This window comes from Littorina saxatilis, linkage group LG12 (genome assembly GCF_037325665.1).
Source record: "Littorina saxatilis isolate snail1 linkage group LG12, US_GU_Lsax_2.0, whole genome shotgun sequence".
Classification (NCBI taxonomy): Eukaryota; Metazoa; Mollusca; class Gastropoda; order Littorinimorpha; family Littorinidae; genus Littorina; species Littorina saxatilis.
The window spans coordinates 60,317,847-60,334,279 of record NC_090256.1 but is presented as its reverse complement, the minus strand read 5'-3'; the positions used below and the strand labels follow the sequence as shown (position 1 = coordinate 60,334,279).

The following is a 16,433-nucleotide window of genomic DNA, read 5'->3' as shown; positions in this document are numbered from 1 at the left end:
TCACGGTTATCAAAAAATAAAGATAGGACAAAAAGAAAGAAAGGAAATAAGGAAGACATTGAAATGAACTCCAGCAAGTCTTGTAACTCACGTTTTAAGTTCTACGTTGGCCATGTTCACTGTCATGGAATCATCTATCTTGTCCAGTAACAACAGAGCTATATCTTCTCGACCCTGAAAACAATATTACATGATAATCAGCCAACAAACCAACACACAATCAAACAAAAGAAAGAAAACAAAAAACTCGCATCAGAAAGGATGTCACTGGTCAAATATGTATTTTGATGTAACTTCAGCAAAATCAAAATGAAGCTGCAAAACCAACTGTGAAATAATTAAATCAATCAGTCAGGGAAACAAAACAAAGAACCAACAATTACAAATCCGACAGTTTCTGTGGGGGAAAAAAGGTAAAAATTTGGAACGTATGGCAGGTGCAACCAAAGTGTGAATAGCAAGGACGGTGCACACATTTTTATCCGTTCTCTGATCTTTGCAGACTGGGGGCAAGGGTTGACTGGGAAGTGTGTGTGTGTGTGTGTGTGTGTGTGTGTGTGTGTGTGTGTGTGTGTGCAGGGTTCGACACTAGCAGGGGCGGGGGGCGGAACGCCCCAGAGTTTTGTGTTCCGCCCCAAACATTGCCGAAGCTTGGGGCCCACTCCGCCCCAGGATAAATTCCAACAATGACAAACCGAACATTCTAATGCCAGAGCCAATCACTAAAAATCGCCAGTCAAAGTCGTCACTGAAATTTGCGTTACGATCAATGCCGCAGTCAAGAAAAAAAACCACATTGAAATCGTCGAAGGACAATGCCGCAAGGGAAATAACTCCCAGATTGCACTCTTTAGCGTGAGAGATAAGTATCGCCTTCAAATGCCAAACACAAAATGGGGCGACACATCCCTGGTGTAAAAAGACATGGAAATGAAGATGAAGAACAGGGTTGAGAGAAACGAAAAAAGGAGACCGACGAAGCGCTGTCGTAATTTCAATGTCAAATACAGTAGTTGAAAGAATTTCCCTGGCTTCAGTACGATGAAGAAAAACAGACAATGCATTGCCGCACGTGAATACTGAGAGTGGGCCCCAGATTTTTGTTTTCCGCCCCAGCAATTTCCATCTTTGGGGCCAGTGTGGCCCCAGGCCAAATAAGTTAGTGTCGACCCCTGGTGTGTGTGTTCCATACTTACATGTAAACATGCATGATGAAGGGGAGTGTTATTGTTGTTATCCGAGACAGTCAAGTCGCTTCCGCTTTCCAACAACAGCTCTGCAAACAGTAAAAAGGCAAAATAGAGAAACAGATCAACAAACAGTACAGAAACAGAAACCAGTCAGTGCATTCAATGAAGAAACTCCGTACTATAGTCGGACCTATAAGATGATTTTAGTTTCAGCTCTAAGGTCCACACAGCAAGAACCAAAAGTTTCTCAGATCTACACAGCAAGAGGCATCGTTTCCGTTCAGAAGTGGACAAAAACAAAGAAACATTTCCTGATCAATGAACTGTTCCAGTTACTCATTCAAAAGACAGACAGAAAGATGGAAACAAATCTCTCTAGTCTAGTACAGTTGAACCTATCTCTCTAGTCTAGTACAGTTGAACCTATCTCTCTAGTCTAGTACAGTTGAACCTGTCTCTGAGATCACCTCTCTATAACCACCACTTGCCAATTTCAACCACCCAAGGAAATCCTGACAACGGTTTATCCAACATAATTCACCTTTCCACAGCAACCACCTGTCTATAACCACCACTTTTTGTCAGTCTCCATGGTGGTCATTATAAACAGCAGGCATGGGAATTGAAATAAGAAAAAAAGGCTGAAAATATTTAAGTAATATAGCAAAGTCGATGGTGCGAAGCGCCTAGCCTTACTAGGGGGTTCGGGGGCATGGCCCCCCCCCTCCCCGGAATTTTTTCTCTCCAAAGAACCCAAATGGTGCAATTTGGTGTCATCTGAGCTCCAAGTTTGCCATTAAATTCAGTTTTTAGAACCCTTTTTCGGCGGACACTTTTGCTTTTTTGGCGGAACCACAAATTTCAGCGGAAATTTGCCTTTCGGCGGACAATTCCCATACCTGAAACAGGTTTGTATTAATGATATACTAAAGGCCAGCAACAAAACTATAATGCACAGCTGAAAATAACTGCAATCTGAAAATAACTGCAATCTCTTTATCTTTTTGGGATCCATGACACAAAGGGAAGTAAGTGCTCTTAACATACACAGTAACAGTAAATGAGACATTTGCTTTTATATGCAGGGCCTCACATCCACGTCGGACATCGGACATATGAGTATATTTTTTTCAAATGTCCTATACATTTTTCATGCAGGAGGACAAATGTCCTATTGTTTTTGTCACAAAGTGGTCAATGTCCGATTATTCTATCATTTGATCCGGACATCGTCAGTACTTCTCAATTTACAGTAGTTTGAATGCTATTTTATCGATTTATTGCGAAGCGATGTGTAGCAGACGAAATGAGACACTTTGTGCCTCTAGTACCAAAGAGTTTCCAAGGCTCGCAACTCGGAATGCTCGAAGCCAGTTGAGAGTTGCCTCCCTTCGCGCTTTCCCAAAAAATAACAAACATGCCGCCTAAACGAAAACTGATCCCAGAAAAGGGACAGAAGAAATTACACTTCAAGTCCCTTCCCTCATCATCTGTCAGTAGCACGGAAACTGAGCTTCCTCCAGCCCCAGAGCAGTTAGAGCCCGATCGCCCAGGTGAGAATGACGATCGCGATAGTCAAACATCGGAGCCGAAGAAAGACACTACCCACTCCCTCACCCCCACGCGTAACTTCGTCTCAAGCTGGGCGACATCATTCCCGTGGGTGTCGCATGACCCAGAGAGGAAACTTATGTTTTGCACCTCATGTCAGCACACAGGGAAGTCCAACACTTTTACCGTTGGCTGTTCGAACTTTCGCAAATAGGCCCTTACTGATCATCAAGAAACCAAAGACCATGCTGTTAGTGTGCAAGTGCCATCTCTCCAGAGAGACAAGGAGATAGTTGAAACCTGAGATATGCTGATGCGTGTGTACCTGGAGGGGCCAAAGGATGACATTCACAAGTCACAGTGGGTGGTGAAGGTTGTTGAAAAGTGGACATCCACGAGGAAGCGAATGCTCTTCAGCAAAAGAAAGGAACCAGCACAGTAGTTGAAGTTCAGAGACAGAAACACTGCACTGACTCGATGTAATTTATTTTATATTTTCTGTTACCTTTTTGCCAAGAAAAGTATTTTTGTTCTTTTACCCTCGTGCCAAGAAACTAGTCAAGTTTAATTATATTTACGTTTTGTTACGGGAAAAAAATGTCCTATTGATTTGTTTTTGTTCAGGACAAATGTCCTATCACTTTTACATTGGCCAGGACATTTGTCCTATGCTACCTCTCATGGATGTGAGGCCCTGTATATGTCTATTTTTCACACTGAAGGACAAGCCCTGGCACCATGTACGCACCGACTGCAGTGACATTTCCGTTAGCAGCAGCGTACATGAGGGGTGTTCTCCCCTGCTGGTCTGCCACGTTCACCACAGCACGGTGACTTAGCAGTAACTGGAGTGACTCCCCCTGGTCCGAAAAGGCTGCTGCATGGATTGGGCTCCTGCAAGATATTGAGTCAAATTATATATCAGCAATTAATTTTAAGGCGTTTCCAGTCAGCAAAACGTAGAAGCTTCCTTCAAATCGCAAATTTCTTTACTGTCATTTCAGAAGATTTACCCATTTTTGTTTTCACAGTCGCAGCCTTAAATTTGGAGAATTGCCAAAACTGTTATGGCTATTTTAGCAAAATTGACAAAGAAAACAAATCCCTGGACATGCCTGTATAAGTAATAAATAGTGCAGTAATGAACTGTACAACTCAAATGTCAATAGAAAAACTTCAACAATAAAAAAATGGAGGAACTCATGCACATAGGATCTTGTCTGATTCGCAATTTTACTGACCTTATTATCTTTTCAACACATCCTTCAAAATCTGGCTTAACACTTTGCCTGTCATGATATTCTCAACAAATGAAGTTTAAACTCCTTGTGTAATACACAAAATTACATTTCACAGAAGTAACAGGAACTCATTCCGTGTCATACCATACTCAAAACAATTTAAAAAAAGTTAACTGTTTTTGTCATTTCCAGTATCACATTGAATAGAAGTCAAAAGAAACAGACTTTGCAATGACTTACCTTCCTTTTGAATCCTGACAGTTGACTATAGATTCCCCTAAACTGTCTATAAGCAGCTCTGTACATGTATCGTTGCCATTTATCCTGCAGACAGAAAATAAAACAAAACATTTCCAATGACAAAAAAACCACTATCAAACATATCTTTCCAATCAGTTACTGTAAACAAAAAAGAAAACAAGCAAACCAAATGCTCATTAGACTATCCTTAATCATACCATGAATCAGTTACACATATTGGTACACACACACACAATCAAAAAAACTTTCCACGCTATGCTCTGCATTCGAGAACATGATATGTGTGGCTATTTGACCCAAAATCGACCTTGAAATTTCACGGATCAATCAGTCTTAGGATATGTCAATTGTCATGAGGTCACGAAACCCTGAAATGAGAAGTTTCAAAGCTCCTGCTCATTCAAGGGCATGATTTTCTACTTTTTGACCCAGACTTGACCCTGCTGTGACCTTGAAATCTATGAGGATCAACCAGACTTTGTGCATGTTTGGAGGTTACCAAACCCTGAATGTGTGTGAAGTTTTATACACACACACACACACACACACACACACACACACACACACACACACACACACACACGCGCAAGCGCACACTAATTATAAAAACAAGTCGCGTAAGGCGAAAATATAACATTTAGTCAAGTAGCTGTCGAACTCACAGAATGAAACTGAACGCAATGCAACGCAGCAAGACCGTATATTCGTAGCATCGTCAGTCCACCGCTCATGGCAAAGGCAGTGAAATTGACAAGAAGAGCGGGGTAGTAGTTGCGCTGAGAAGGATAGCACGCTTTTCTGTACCTCTCTTCGTTTTAACTTTCTGAGCGTGTTTTCAATCCAAGCATATCATATCTATATGTTTTTGGAATCAGGAACCGACAAGGAATAAGATGAATTTGTTTTTAAATTGATTTCAAAAATTTAATTTTGATCATAATTTTTATATTCGAAAATTTCTTAATAAATTTTCATTTAATTAATATACTTACCAACTCACATAAATAGCATTAACTTCAGTTTGATGCGTAAGACATTGAAGTACTAACCCTGGAAACAGGGGGAGGTAACCCCCAAATCAAAACAAAACCTTGACAACAAGGCCCTGGTAGTTACCTCCCCTCACCGGTAGCCCGCGCATGCGCGGCACATATCACCGGCAAACTCATTCCCAATGAAACACCACCTTCAACCATTAACAAAAAAACGATTGCGGGGTAGGATGGGAGGGCATTAACTATGTGAGTTGGTAAGTATATTAATTAAATGAAAATTTATTAAGAAATTTTCGATTAAATAACATATTCTTACTACAACTCACATAAATAGCAGATTACTACATAAGGTGGCGGGAAACTCACTTAACATGTTAAGAAACCGGCCTGCTTCAACCAAAACTGGTAAGCAACTACTACCATTGCAGTGGGTACTAAAACACGCACAAAAGTAGTAAAGAAAGACGTCTTAACATGACGTCCAAACACCACTGAGGTGCCATACGAGAATTGTCTGGCAGCAGAACCACCGGATAAAGGGTCCAAGCTCAGGCCCCATGAATTCTAGACAACGCAGAGGAAGAAAGAAAGCTCCCCCCCCATATGACTGCCGCACTCATAAGCCTGTTAATGAGTGTAAAAGCCCATCTAGTCAGGGCTGCCTAGCAATAATTTGATTCTATCCGTCTAAACGCAAGAACCAAAAGGAGCCATGCAAGACAAGTATGTCAAACACTCAATACCTTGAGCGAGACCCAGAAGTATGTAAAACGCTACCCCCTTAAGGGGAAGTGAACACCGACAAAAAGGAGTCTGAGAGCCTTCCTATAAAGAAAGGCCAGCATGTCTCAAAATCTATGGCTCTTATAAAAGAGCTTAAAAACAAAAAGAAATCCCCAGATGGAATTAATTTTCAAAAGACAAAAGCCTGGACGCAGGGCCCTTACCACGCAGGGCGTAGAAAGAGAAAAGTCTTGTCAAAACCTGACGACGTTCCTCCAGAATAACGAAAAATAGACTTCCTACGATAACAACAGTTCGTGAAAAGTCTTAACATCCGCCTGAACTGGAGAATGCTAAAGCTGAAGCCCAGAATCTAGAGCTTGCACTAATGCAGGTGCTGGAGGAAGGGCTGACTGCCCCCCCCCCCCTTCATTTGCACTCATAGAAAGTTAATGATTGCAAAAGAAACCACCAGAAAAGATCAACTTAAATAAATAACCCCTTTTACGTAAAGCCTGTTGAGTCCTAAGCTAGATGAAAAGGCCTAAAATACGCTGTCTTGGTCGTGACTGACGAAAAGAGAGAACAATCTCTTACAAACAGCTAGACCAGAAAGACAGCTCTTAACTCAAAAGAGAGCCGTGCAAGATCGGAAGACAACCAGATATGTCCTCCGAGGCGAGCGAGTAATAAAAAACGAACCTTTGCGTCTCCCCTTGAAGAGAACAAGGAGTTCCAAATGACCACAAGTGAAACACCCTCCACGGAGTGAAGCACTAAAAGATTACGGCTTGAGTAAACCACAGCACCATAGTCCAAGAGGAAACGCTAAATGTTCGCAATGAACCAGAGACAAAAACTTGCCCCTTGTTCGAAGGATCGAGCAAGACAAATGTCGGAAAACATGTGACCTTACTAGACTCTCCCACAAAAGAGTCGAATGACTTCAATTTGCAGGTCGGCGAGAATGCAACCTCTCATCAAGAGATGAACCGAGATTGCTCATCTAAATCAAAGCGACCCTAATCGAAAAACGGCAAAAGCCTAACTCAATTCTCACTAGCAAGAAGCTATGAAATAATCGACAAGAAAGGAAGCAAGCATAAAGTGGGAGCTTGCTGAAGTGCCGAACATGGAACAAATGTCGCTATGTTACACCCTGGGAGGGCGTGAAGCCCGCCAGGCCTAGGAGATGACGTCAGTTCGTGACCGATCTCCTTCCGAAAACAAGTGATACCTGAGAAAAAGATATCAAGCCCTCATCGATGAGAAAATCTCAAGAACGAGCATACGTGTTCCTGAAGTACCCAAACTACCAGAACACTCACCCTCTAATGAACCAAGTTGTGAACCCAACATGATCCAAACGGCTAGCCAAAAGTAGGCTAACGATGGTGCATGACCTGCTTGAGTAACTACCCAAACAAGACCGAGCGAAAGACGCAGTAAAACTTCCTGCGTTAAGAGTCCAAGTCTAGCAAAGACAAGCACTCATAACTTCGCGGGTCGTGGCAGAAAGCACCAATGAAAGACTAAGACTATGAACTGGACCGTCGCTACCCGTAGGTAAGACAAAGTCGCCGAAACCGGCCGTCATGTTGCCCCCAAACCGACTTCAGACACTTCTTGTCAAAACAGAGGAAGTCAAAAGAAAGTCCGAACAACCTCCTCAAGAGGACAAAAACGATGAACGCTCAAAAACCGACAGCTGTCGTGAATGACCTTCTCACACTCGAAAGAAAGTCTGTAAACCGAATCTAACGTAATCAGAAAGCTGATCATCTGACGGGCGCTGTGGCGTGGTGGTAAGACGTCGGCCTCTTAATCGGAAGGTCGAGGGTTCGAATCCCGGTCGCTGCCGCCTGGTGGGTTAAGTGTGGAGATTTTTCCGATCTCCCAGGTCAACTTATGTGCAGACCTGCTAGTGGCTTATCCCCCTTCGTGTGTACACGCAAGCACAAGACCAAGTGCGCACGGAAAAGATCCTGTAATCCATGTCAGAGTTCGGTGGGTTATAGAAACACGAAAATACCCAGCATGCTTCCTCCGAAAGCGGCGTATGGCTGCCTTAATGGCGGGGGTAAAAACGGCCATACACGTAAAATTCCACTCGTGCAAAAACACGAGTGTACGTGGGAGTTTCAGTCCACGAACGCAGAAGAAGAAGAAAGCTGATCAGATTCGCAGTCATCCTGAGAGCAGCAGGAAAAGACCAGAAAGATCCTAAACAATGGCCGAAGCCTTGAGTGTCATGAACAGAGGAGCATCCTTAAGAAAAATAATCCAGAATAATTTTCGCCGCCAATCAAGAAACACCCTGAATATGGCCGAAAACCCAGAACGCGTCTGACCCGCTGAAAGGCTAAAAGTCAGCCGCGGGGATCTACGCAAGCAGTAATCATAGATGCCATCACGTACAAAGCCTTACCATCCTAAACAGCCGCAGCAGAACAGGAAGTAAGATACATGGCATCACTGCTCCCAACAACCTGGACCCCAAAGGGTTGACATCAGAAGTTGCGGACAGGCAAGAACAAAGTGCTACGATTACCTGGAACGTCAAAAAACGAACCAGAAATAGGCAAAATCCCTAGTACAAAACACCCGCAACACCTTGACAGTGTGGGCTGATGCTAAAGCGTACAGTCCTTCACTCCGAAACAGAAGTGAGAGACGGGATACCAAAACCACCAACAACCTGAAACCCAAAGGGTTGACATTGGAAGCCTACTTGGCAAAGAGTCCTTGTTCCCAGAACCATCATTGGCCGAAGCCGTAAATGATTGTCCCCCAACACAGGAGTGACCTGAAGCGGGGAACTCGGAAGTGCAAAAGAATCAATAGAATGATTGGGCCTCCCGTTCAGCTCTGGTTACAAAGCATGATAGGCGAAGTGCGAGAACAATTGTTCGGAGAAGCCAGCCATGGCTGAACAAACTCCGACGCATCCCCATGAGCAGTGAACAGAGGAACGATGCTAACGGCACCGGAACTCAACACCTTAGCCATCTCATAGGCTACAGAGGGCGACTCCCGAAACCGGAAGTGAACGCTAGTCTCATTGACACCCTGGAAATCGCCAAATGCGAAAAGTGGTGCCGCTAAACGAGAGACGAAGTTGTCACCCCTTCTGCAAAGTATCAAGAGGTAACCTCAGCGGCGGCATACAGCGCGCGCAAGAACCTCCTCAACTCGAAAGTTGTGTTCCGCCTCGGAAGAGTCATCACAATCCTCGTCAACATCCACATCATCAACAAAGATGTCCGATGAAGCCCGATCACGACCGGAACCATCATTGCCCCGCAACGGAACTGATGAACTCGCCGTACCGGAACCCTGTGTAACCACACCAAGGAGGACCGGCAAAGCCGAGCTGCTACCATTGCCCGGAACCAGTGACCGGAACCAGAGGTAGTTGGCAATCCGGAAGGGAAGGCGACCGGAAACACACCTGTGCTTTGCCCGAAAGCTGACCCATCCTGTACCCCACCGTACGCAACCGCCTGAGCGGAAGCGTAGGCAGGAAACGGATTGTCGTTACCACCAACGACCGGAACTCCCGTAGGATGCGAACCGGAAGTCGATGGTAACAATGTGAAAGTGCCACGACCCCTCGAAAGGAATCCTGTGGCCGGAAATCCCTTTGCCTAAGCAGTAGAACCCATGTACGAGGAGCCGGACGTATCGGCCCCAGCGCCATGGGTGGGAAAACCGTCGAGACAAACAACACGCTCGTGTGCTGAGTGCCCCGAACTTCCGAAATTCTACCCCGGAACCGGCGGACCGGAACCAGCGGTAGCTGGCAATCCGGAAGGGAAGGCGACCGGAACACACCTGTGCTTTACCCGGAAGCTGACCCAACCTGTCCCCCACCGTCCGCAACCGCCTGAGCGGAAGCGTAGGCAGGAAACGGATTGCCGTTACCACCAACGACCGGAACCCCCGTAGGCTGTGAACCGGAAGTCGATGGTAACAATGTGAAAGTGCCACGACCCCTCGAAAGGAATCCTGTGGCCGGAAATCCCTTTGCCTAAGCAGTAGAACCCATGTACGAGGAGCCAGACGTATCCGCCCCAGCGCCATGGGTGGGACACCGTCGAGACAAACAACACGCTCGTGTGATGAGTGCCCCCAACTTTCACAAGTATACGTACCTCGTCGGCAGAACCAACGGATGAGGGAAAGCCACATCAACAGAGAACACGGCAGCTGACTGCGTAAACCCTGCCAGTGTCAGCAGAGTCACCGACACCAGGCGGAACGCCGTGAAGACGGCACACCAACCTTCCCTGACCTACTGACCAAAGCAAAGTAGGCAATAACACAACAAGAGGGTCGAACGACCCATAACGATTCTATGCTAACCTGGTCGCAAAAAACTCGACCAGATAAACGCCATAAAGAGTGTAATAAAATTAGCCAGCTAAAGATGATCCATACGGAAATCACACCGGCTAAAGCAAAGTAAAGACGAACTGCTCGACAGGTAACAAAGTCCCTGCCCTGCACGTCGCAACTCAAGACCGCCAAGATGACGACTAGAACTCCGTGACGACGGAGACAAGTAGTAACACCAACGCGCAAAGTCGGTACAGGTAAAGACAAAAATAATCTGTAAAAGATAAGTCATAAAACCTAAGCTTACACGACAGAACGAACTGCCCAGCAGGTAACAAAGTCACCTGTTCGACAGAGCTATCGCTAAAGACCGCCATGTTGAAACTACAACTCCGAGAACGGAGAACAAGCTTTAACATAATCACGAACAAAGGCGGCGCAAGCTCAACCAAGCCTGTAAGGAGTAAGTCACTAGACTTAAACTTAACAAAAGAACACACTGCTCAGCAGGGAAACGAAAGTCGCCTGCCTGGCAGCACTACAGTAAAAGACTCCGTGTTAAAAGTACAACTCCGTAAGACGGAGCACGCAGTACAACACCATTTACGAAAAAAAAGCAAATGGCGGCACAAGCTATAACAGGAAAACGTTACAGATAAGCCACTAGACTAAGCTTGAACAACAAAATAACTGCTCGGCGGGAAACGAAAGTCACCTGCCTGGCAGCACTACAGTAAAGTCCGTGTAAACAGTACGACTCCGTAAGACGGAGCACAAAGTACAACGCCATTTACCAACAAATGCAAATGGCGGCACAAGCTATAACAAGAAAACGTTACAGATAAGTCACTAGACTAGGCTTGAACAACAAAATAACTGCTCAGCGGGAGAGACAAAACATGTCTGAGTGAGCAACAGCTCTTTCCCGCCCAAGTGAAAACCAAAACAAACTCCGTGAAAACGGAGAAAGACATTTTCACAAGTGAACAGTTACAATAAACAAACGTTGTAAACAAGAAAGATCTCACCAACAGCTTAGCAAGATGAACCAGGGTCAAAAGGTCGTCCTCACAGGAGACCCAAGGCTGAAAAGCCTAGCAAGTACCAACACGTCTGTACAGCACGGTGTTGAAGAAGGGAATGAGTTTGCCGGTGATATGTGCTGCGCATGCGCGGGCTACCGGTTAGGGGAGGTAACTACCAGGGCCTTGTCAAGGTTTTGTTTTGATTTGGGGGTTACCTCCCCCTGTTTCCAGGGTTAGTACTTCAATGTCTTACGCATCAAACTGAAGTTAATGCTATTTATGTGAGTTGTAGTAAGAATATGTTATTTAATTTTAATTTTCAGAGCTTGTTTTTAATCCAAATATAACATATTTATATGTTTTTGGAATCAGAAAATGATGGAGAATAAGATGAACGTAAATTTGGATCGTTTTATAAAAAAATGATTTTAATTACAATTTTCAGATTTTTAATGACCAAAGTCATTAATTAATTTTTAAGCCACCAAGCTGAAATGCAATACCGAAGTCCGGGCTTCGTCGGAGATTACTTGACCAAAATTTCAACCAATTTGGTTGAAAAATGAGAGCGTGACAGTGCCGCCTCAACTTTCACGAAAAGCCGGATATGACGTCATCAAAGACATTTATCAAAAAAATGAAAAAAACGTCTGAGGATATCATACCCAGGAACTCTCATGTCAAATTTCATAAAGATCGGTCCAGTAGTTTAGTCTGAATCGCTCTACACACACACACAGACAGACAGACAGACAGACACACATACACCACGACCCTCGTCTCGATTCCCCCCTCTATGTTAAAACATTTAGTCAAAACTTGACTAAATGTAAAAAAGGAAGAAAAAATACTGGGGGATACTCACACAGCACAATGAAGAGGTGAAAAATGGTTGCCTGATAACTTTTTGTAGTGGTCGTGTTCCAAGAGAATTTCTACGCAACCATCATGACCTGGAAAAAAAACCCACCCGCAAACAAGATTTATAATGCTGTTCATGGTTACAACAATAAACAGTTCACAAACTTGCCCATACTGTGCGCCTGCACATTTTTAAAACAAAAAAACCCCATATACTTCTTTCAGCTTTTTTTTAAAAATCTTAGTAAAGTTCAGTTCTGTTAGTTGTTGGTTATTGACGTGGTGGACGAGTGGTAACGCACTTGCGCTCGGAAGCGAGAGGTTGCGAGTTCGACCCTGGGTCAGGGCGTTAGCAATTTTCTCCCCCCTTTTCTAACCTAGGTGGTGGGTTCAAGTGTTAGTCTTTCGGATGAGACGAAAAACCGAGGTCCCTTCGTGTACACTACATTGGGGTGTGCACGTTGAAGATCCCACGATTGACAAGAGGGTCTTTCCTGGTAAAATTGTATAGGCATAGATAAAAAATGTCCACCAAAATACCCGTGTGACTTGGAATAATAGGCCGTGAAAAGTAGGATATGCGCCGAAATGGCTGCGATCTGCTGGCCGATGTGAATGCGTGATGTATTGTGTAAAAAATTCCATCTCACACGGCATAAATAGATCCCTGCGCCTTGAGTCCGAGTCTGGAGATACGCGCGCGATAGAAGACTTGATATTATCATGTCCCTTCAACCTGTTTGGCTGTGCAGGACCTATGCAAGATTGTTTCCTTTCTCAGTTTACATGGTGGTCTCTGTCTTTGAAACTATTTACACTTACTGTTTTAGGTCTATCACAGTCAAATGAAGAAGGTTCTAAAAAAGTGCATTACTTTCCACACTAACTGCTTCAAATCTTGACCATGCCTTCATCTACCTGCAATCCATGTTTCCTCCACAGAGAGCTTCATACTTTTCTTTTTTGTCCTGACCAAAGAACGCCTTTTTGGTTGATTTGTTTAAAAAGAGAGAGAGAGAGAGAGAGAGAGAGAGAGAGAGAGAGAGAGAGAGAGAGAGAGAGAGAGAGAGAGAGAGAGAGAGAGAGAGAGAGAGAGAGAGAGAGAGAGAGAGAGAGAGCATGACATGTAGAACCATACCATTATAACAGGCATAGTGCATAGGTGTGAACCCTTTGATGTCATCCATGTTTTCAGCAGGTCCAGCCTGAAACAGCCAATTGAAAAGCAAACTGCAATCTGACAGTTCAGATATCATGTAAAACATACTGCACCTGGTGCTTGTGAATCCTCATCACTGCCTTCAGTGAAAATGTATTGATTGTTTTGATCTTTTACATTACAGCATATCAAAGCAGTCCTGAAAAAAATGTGGTAGCACCAGGGAAACTTTTTAAGAGTTAGAATAAAATGAATTAACAAATGTTATCATCTTAGGTGGAATCTTGTTAACAAATGTTATCATCTTAGGTGGAATCTGGAGTTTGTTGCTTTGTTACTTCTTTGTGTGTGTGTGTGTGATCTTGACTATGTAACGCACACACACACAGTGAGCTACTGAGAACAATTAACAGAAGCAACTACACTAGTACCTGCCACGAAAGGACAGCCTTGGGACCAGCAAAAGGTGTCCCTAGATTGCAGTTGGTCTGCTATGAATAGGTTCATTTTTAGTCAAAACAATAGACAAAGGGAAAACAGGTGTCCTTTATCAGGAGGCCTCACATCCCAGGAACCACTGTATCTTCTTCTTCTGCGTTCGTGGGCTGAAACTCCCACGTACACTCGTGTTTTTGCACGAGTGGAATTTTACGTGTATGACCGTTTTTACCCCCGCCATTTAGGCAGCCATACGCCGCTTTCGGCGGAAGCATGCTGGGTACTTTCATGTTTCTATAACCCACCGAACTCTGACATGGATTACAGGATCTTTTACGTGCGCACTTGGTCTTGTGCTTGCGTGTACACACGAAGGGGGATAAGCCACTAGCAGGTCTGCACATAAGTTGACCTGGGAGATCGGAAAAATCTCCACACTTAACTCACCAGGCGGCTGCGGCCGGGATTCGAACCCTCGACCTTCCGATTAAGAGGCTGACGTCTTACCACCCCGCCACAGCGTCCGTCACCACCGTATCAACAAAGTGAGCAAGCAAACTACACAAACCATAATCATGGCGCCGAAGAGGCCTATATGGCCACACATTGCGGCCATGTGAAGAGGTGTCCTACCGCGATTGTCTCTCAACGTCACGTCTGCTCCGTGGTGAATAAGAGCATCCACACACTCTTCATGCCCATTGGCAGCCTGTAAAGCAAGAGAAAAACAGGATCAACAATCTGTTTGAAATCTCCATGAAGGTCACTTCTGCCAGCCTGACTATGTTGGCGCAGTGGAATCCTCTTGCACAAACATTGCTGTGCAATTCCGATTCTTGTGAATTATATGTGCTCACACTGTTGTTCAGGTACCATGCTGTTTACAATCATCTGTATACTGTATATGAAATTTAGCCAACCCATACCAGATGATCCATAATTGATGCACTGTCTTAAAGGCATATGTACGCGCTCCCGTGTTTACAAAGTGTAGTTTGCCCATAATCGATGTCAAACGCACCATAAGACCATGTAATGACGATATGTCGCCATGCGCGGACCATATACATGCATTACAGCTTGTTTTAGAGTCTCAAAAACTTTGGATGTAAACAAAGACGCGGAGTTATTTCCCTTGCGTCAACGCTACCTCTGTTGGCAAATCTATAAATAGGACGATCCAGATCAAAATGAAAATTAACATATCTCAACATTGAAGGGGTCCTAGACCACAATATTTTGCAGGGAACTTAATTTAGCATGTCTCCAGCTGTTGGTAAAGCAATTAGCGTGTATAGTCATCAAGTACATATGGCTTTAAACATCCAGAGAGGTTCATGGGTTACTGGAATTTCAGATGATTCAAGGGGCAGACTTTTCACATGTAATCTAGCTTCAATCACACTCTGAAAATGGAACATTTCTAAGTAAATTTTCATTTGATTAATATACTTACCCAATTCTCATAAATACATTGACTTCAGTCTCACATGCTAGATGTCGAAAAACCACTCAAATTACCTGCCCTTAGAAGGGTGGTAACCAAGCTAAAAAGAGACGCCATAGCCGTTGCTATGTACTGACCTTGCTCGGTTACCCATAACACCCTGCGCACCACGTGAGCGCCAGCATCCGGAATAATCATTCGAGACTACTCAAACACCACAAGGATATAAGGCAGCGGGGATGGATGGGAGGGTATTAACTATGAGAATTGGGTAAGTATATTAATCAAATGAAAATTTACTTAGAAATTTTCCATGAAATTACATATTCTTACTCCAATTCTCATAAATGCAGATTCCTCCTAAAGGTGGAGGGAACTTACTTATGTCCTTGAAAGAACCTGCCCTGCAGCAACCAAGGCCGGCAACGAACTCGAGCCGTCAAGCCGAGTGCAGGAGATATCCCGAAGATAAAAACTGATGAACACATCATCTGATCTCCAGTAAGCCGTTTGCAAAACTTCGCCTAGGCGACCAGAACGCAACACGGCGATAGAGGAAGCCCACGCTCTGGACTCATGGACCCGAGCCGAGGACAGGGGAAGGACTGAGCCCCCCCCCCCCCCCCCCCCCCCCTCGCAACCCATCTTGTGAGTGTCAATTTTGAAATATCTTGATCACGCTTTGTGTTCAGAGATATAAACAAGAGTTTCTGACTTTTAGCTCTAATCAACTGAGTGCGAGAGAGGTAGGATCTCAAGGCTCTAACCGGACAGTTGGCTAAATCAGGATCACCCAGGGCAAAAATAGTCCCAAGAGGGGGGACTTGAATCCCCGGCGGAGCTTGGCCTGGCTTCTGATTTTTAGCCAAGAAGCCAGGCCGAAAATTCAGTGACACCGAACCATCACGCTCAAAAGCAATATCCTCTGGCAACCCCGAAAGGGCATGAATTTCACTGCCCCTACGAGCAGTGGCCAGGAGAAGAAGGAACAAAGTCTTGCGCGTTAAATTCGTCAAGCTGGCAGCCTGTTAAGGCTCAAATGCCGACGAACGCAAAAAATCCAAAACCAAAAACGAGTCCCAAGCCGGAACAGGGGTTCGTCACTTCACCTCTTGGAGAGCGGCCCCTTTAATCACACTAGCGATCACCCCATTGACATTAATAGATCTGCCTATCAGCCTCAAAGTAGCAGATATCGCTGACC

The 16,433-nt window shown here is 44.5% G+C and overlaps 1 protein-coding gene across 1 annotated transcript in view; it reads right to left on the bottom strand.

The window, feature by feature from the left end:
• The window catches only part of LOC138982435 (serine/threonine-protein phosphatase 6 regulatory ankyrin repeat subunit A-like), a 72,428-nt gene that overhangs the window by 14,717 nt on the left and 41,278 nt on the right, over positions 1 to 16,433 (bottom strand). Inside the window, exons 19-25 of the mRNA XM_070355715.1 lie at positions 14,351 to 14,491; positions 13,324 to 13,390; positions 12,190 to 12,277; positions 4,223 to 4,306; positions 3,490 to 3,635; positions 1,197 to 1,276; positions 92 to 174 (exon numbers count right to left, since the gene is read on the bottom strand). Of these exons, the coding sequence (XP_070211816.1) occupies positions 92 to 174; positions 1,197 to 1,276; positions 3,490 to 3,635; positions 4,223 to 4,306; positions 12,190 to 12,277; positions 13,324 to 13,390; positions 14,351 to 14,491 (689 nt within the window). The remainder of the gene's footprint in view (positions 1 to 91; positions 175 to 1,196; positions 1,277 to 3,489; positions 3,636 to 4,222; positions 4,307 to 12,189; positions 12,278 to 13,323; positions 13,391 to 14,350; positions 14,492 to 16,433) is intronic.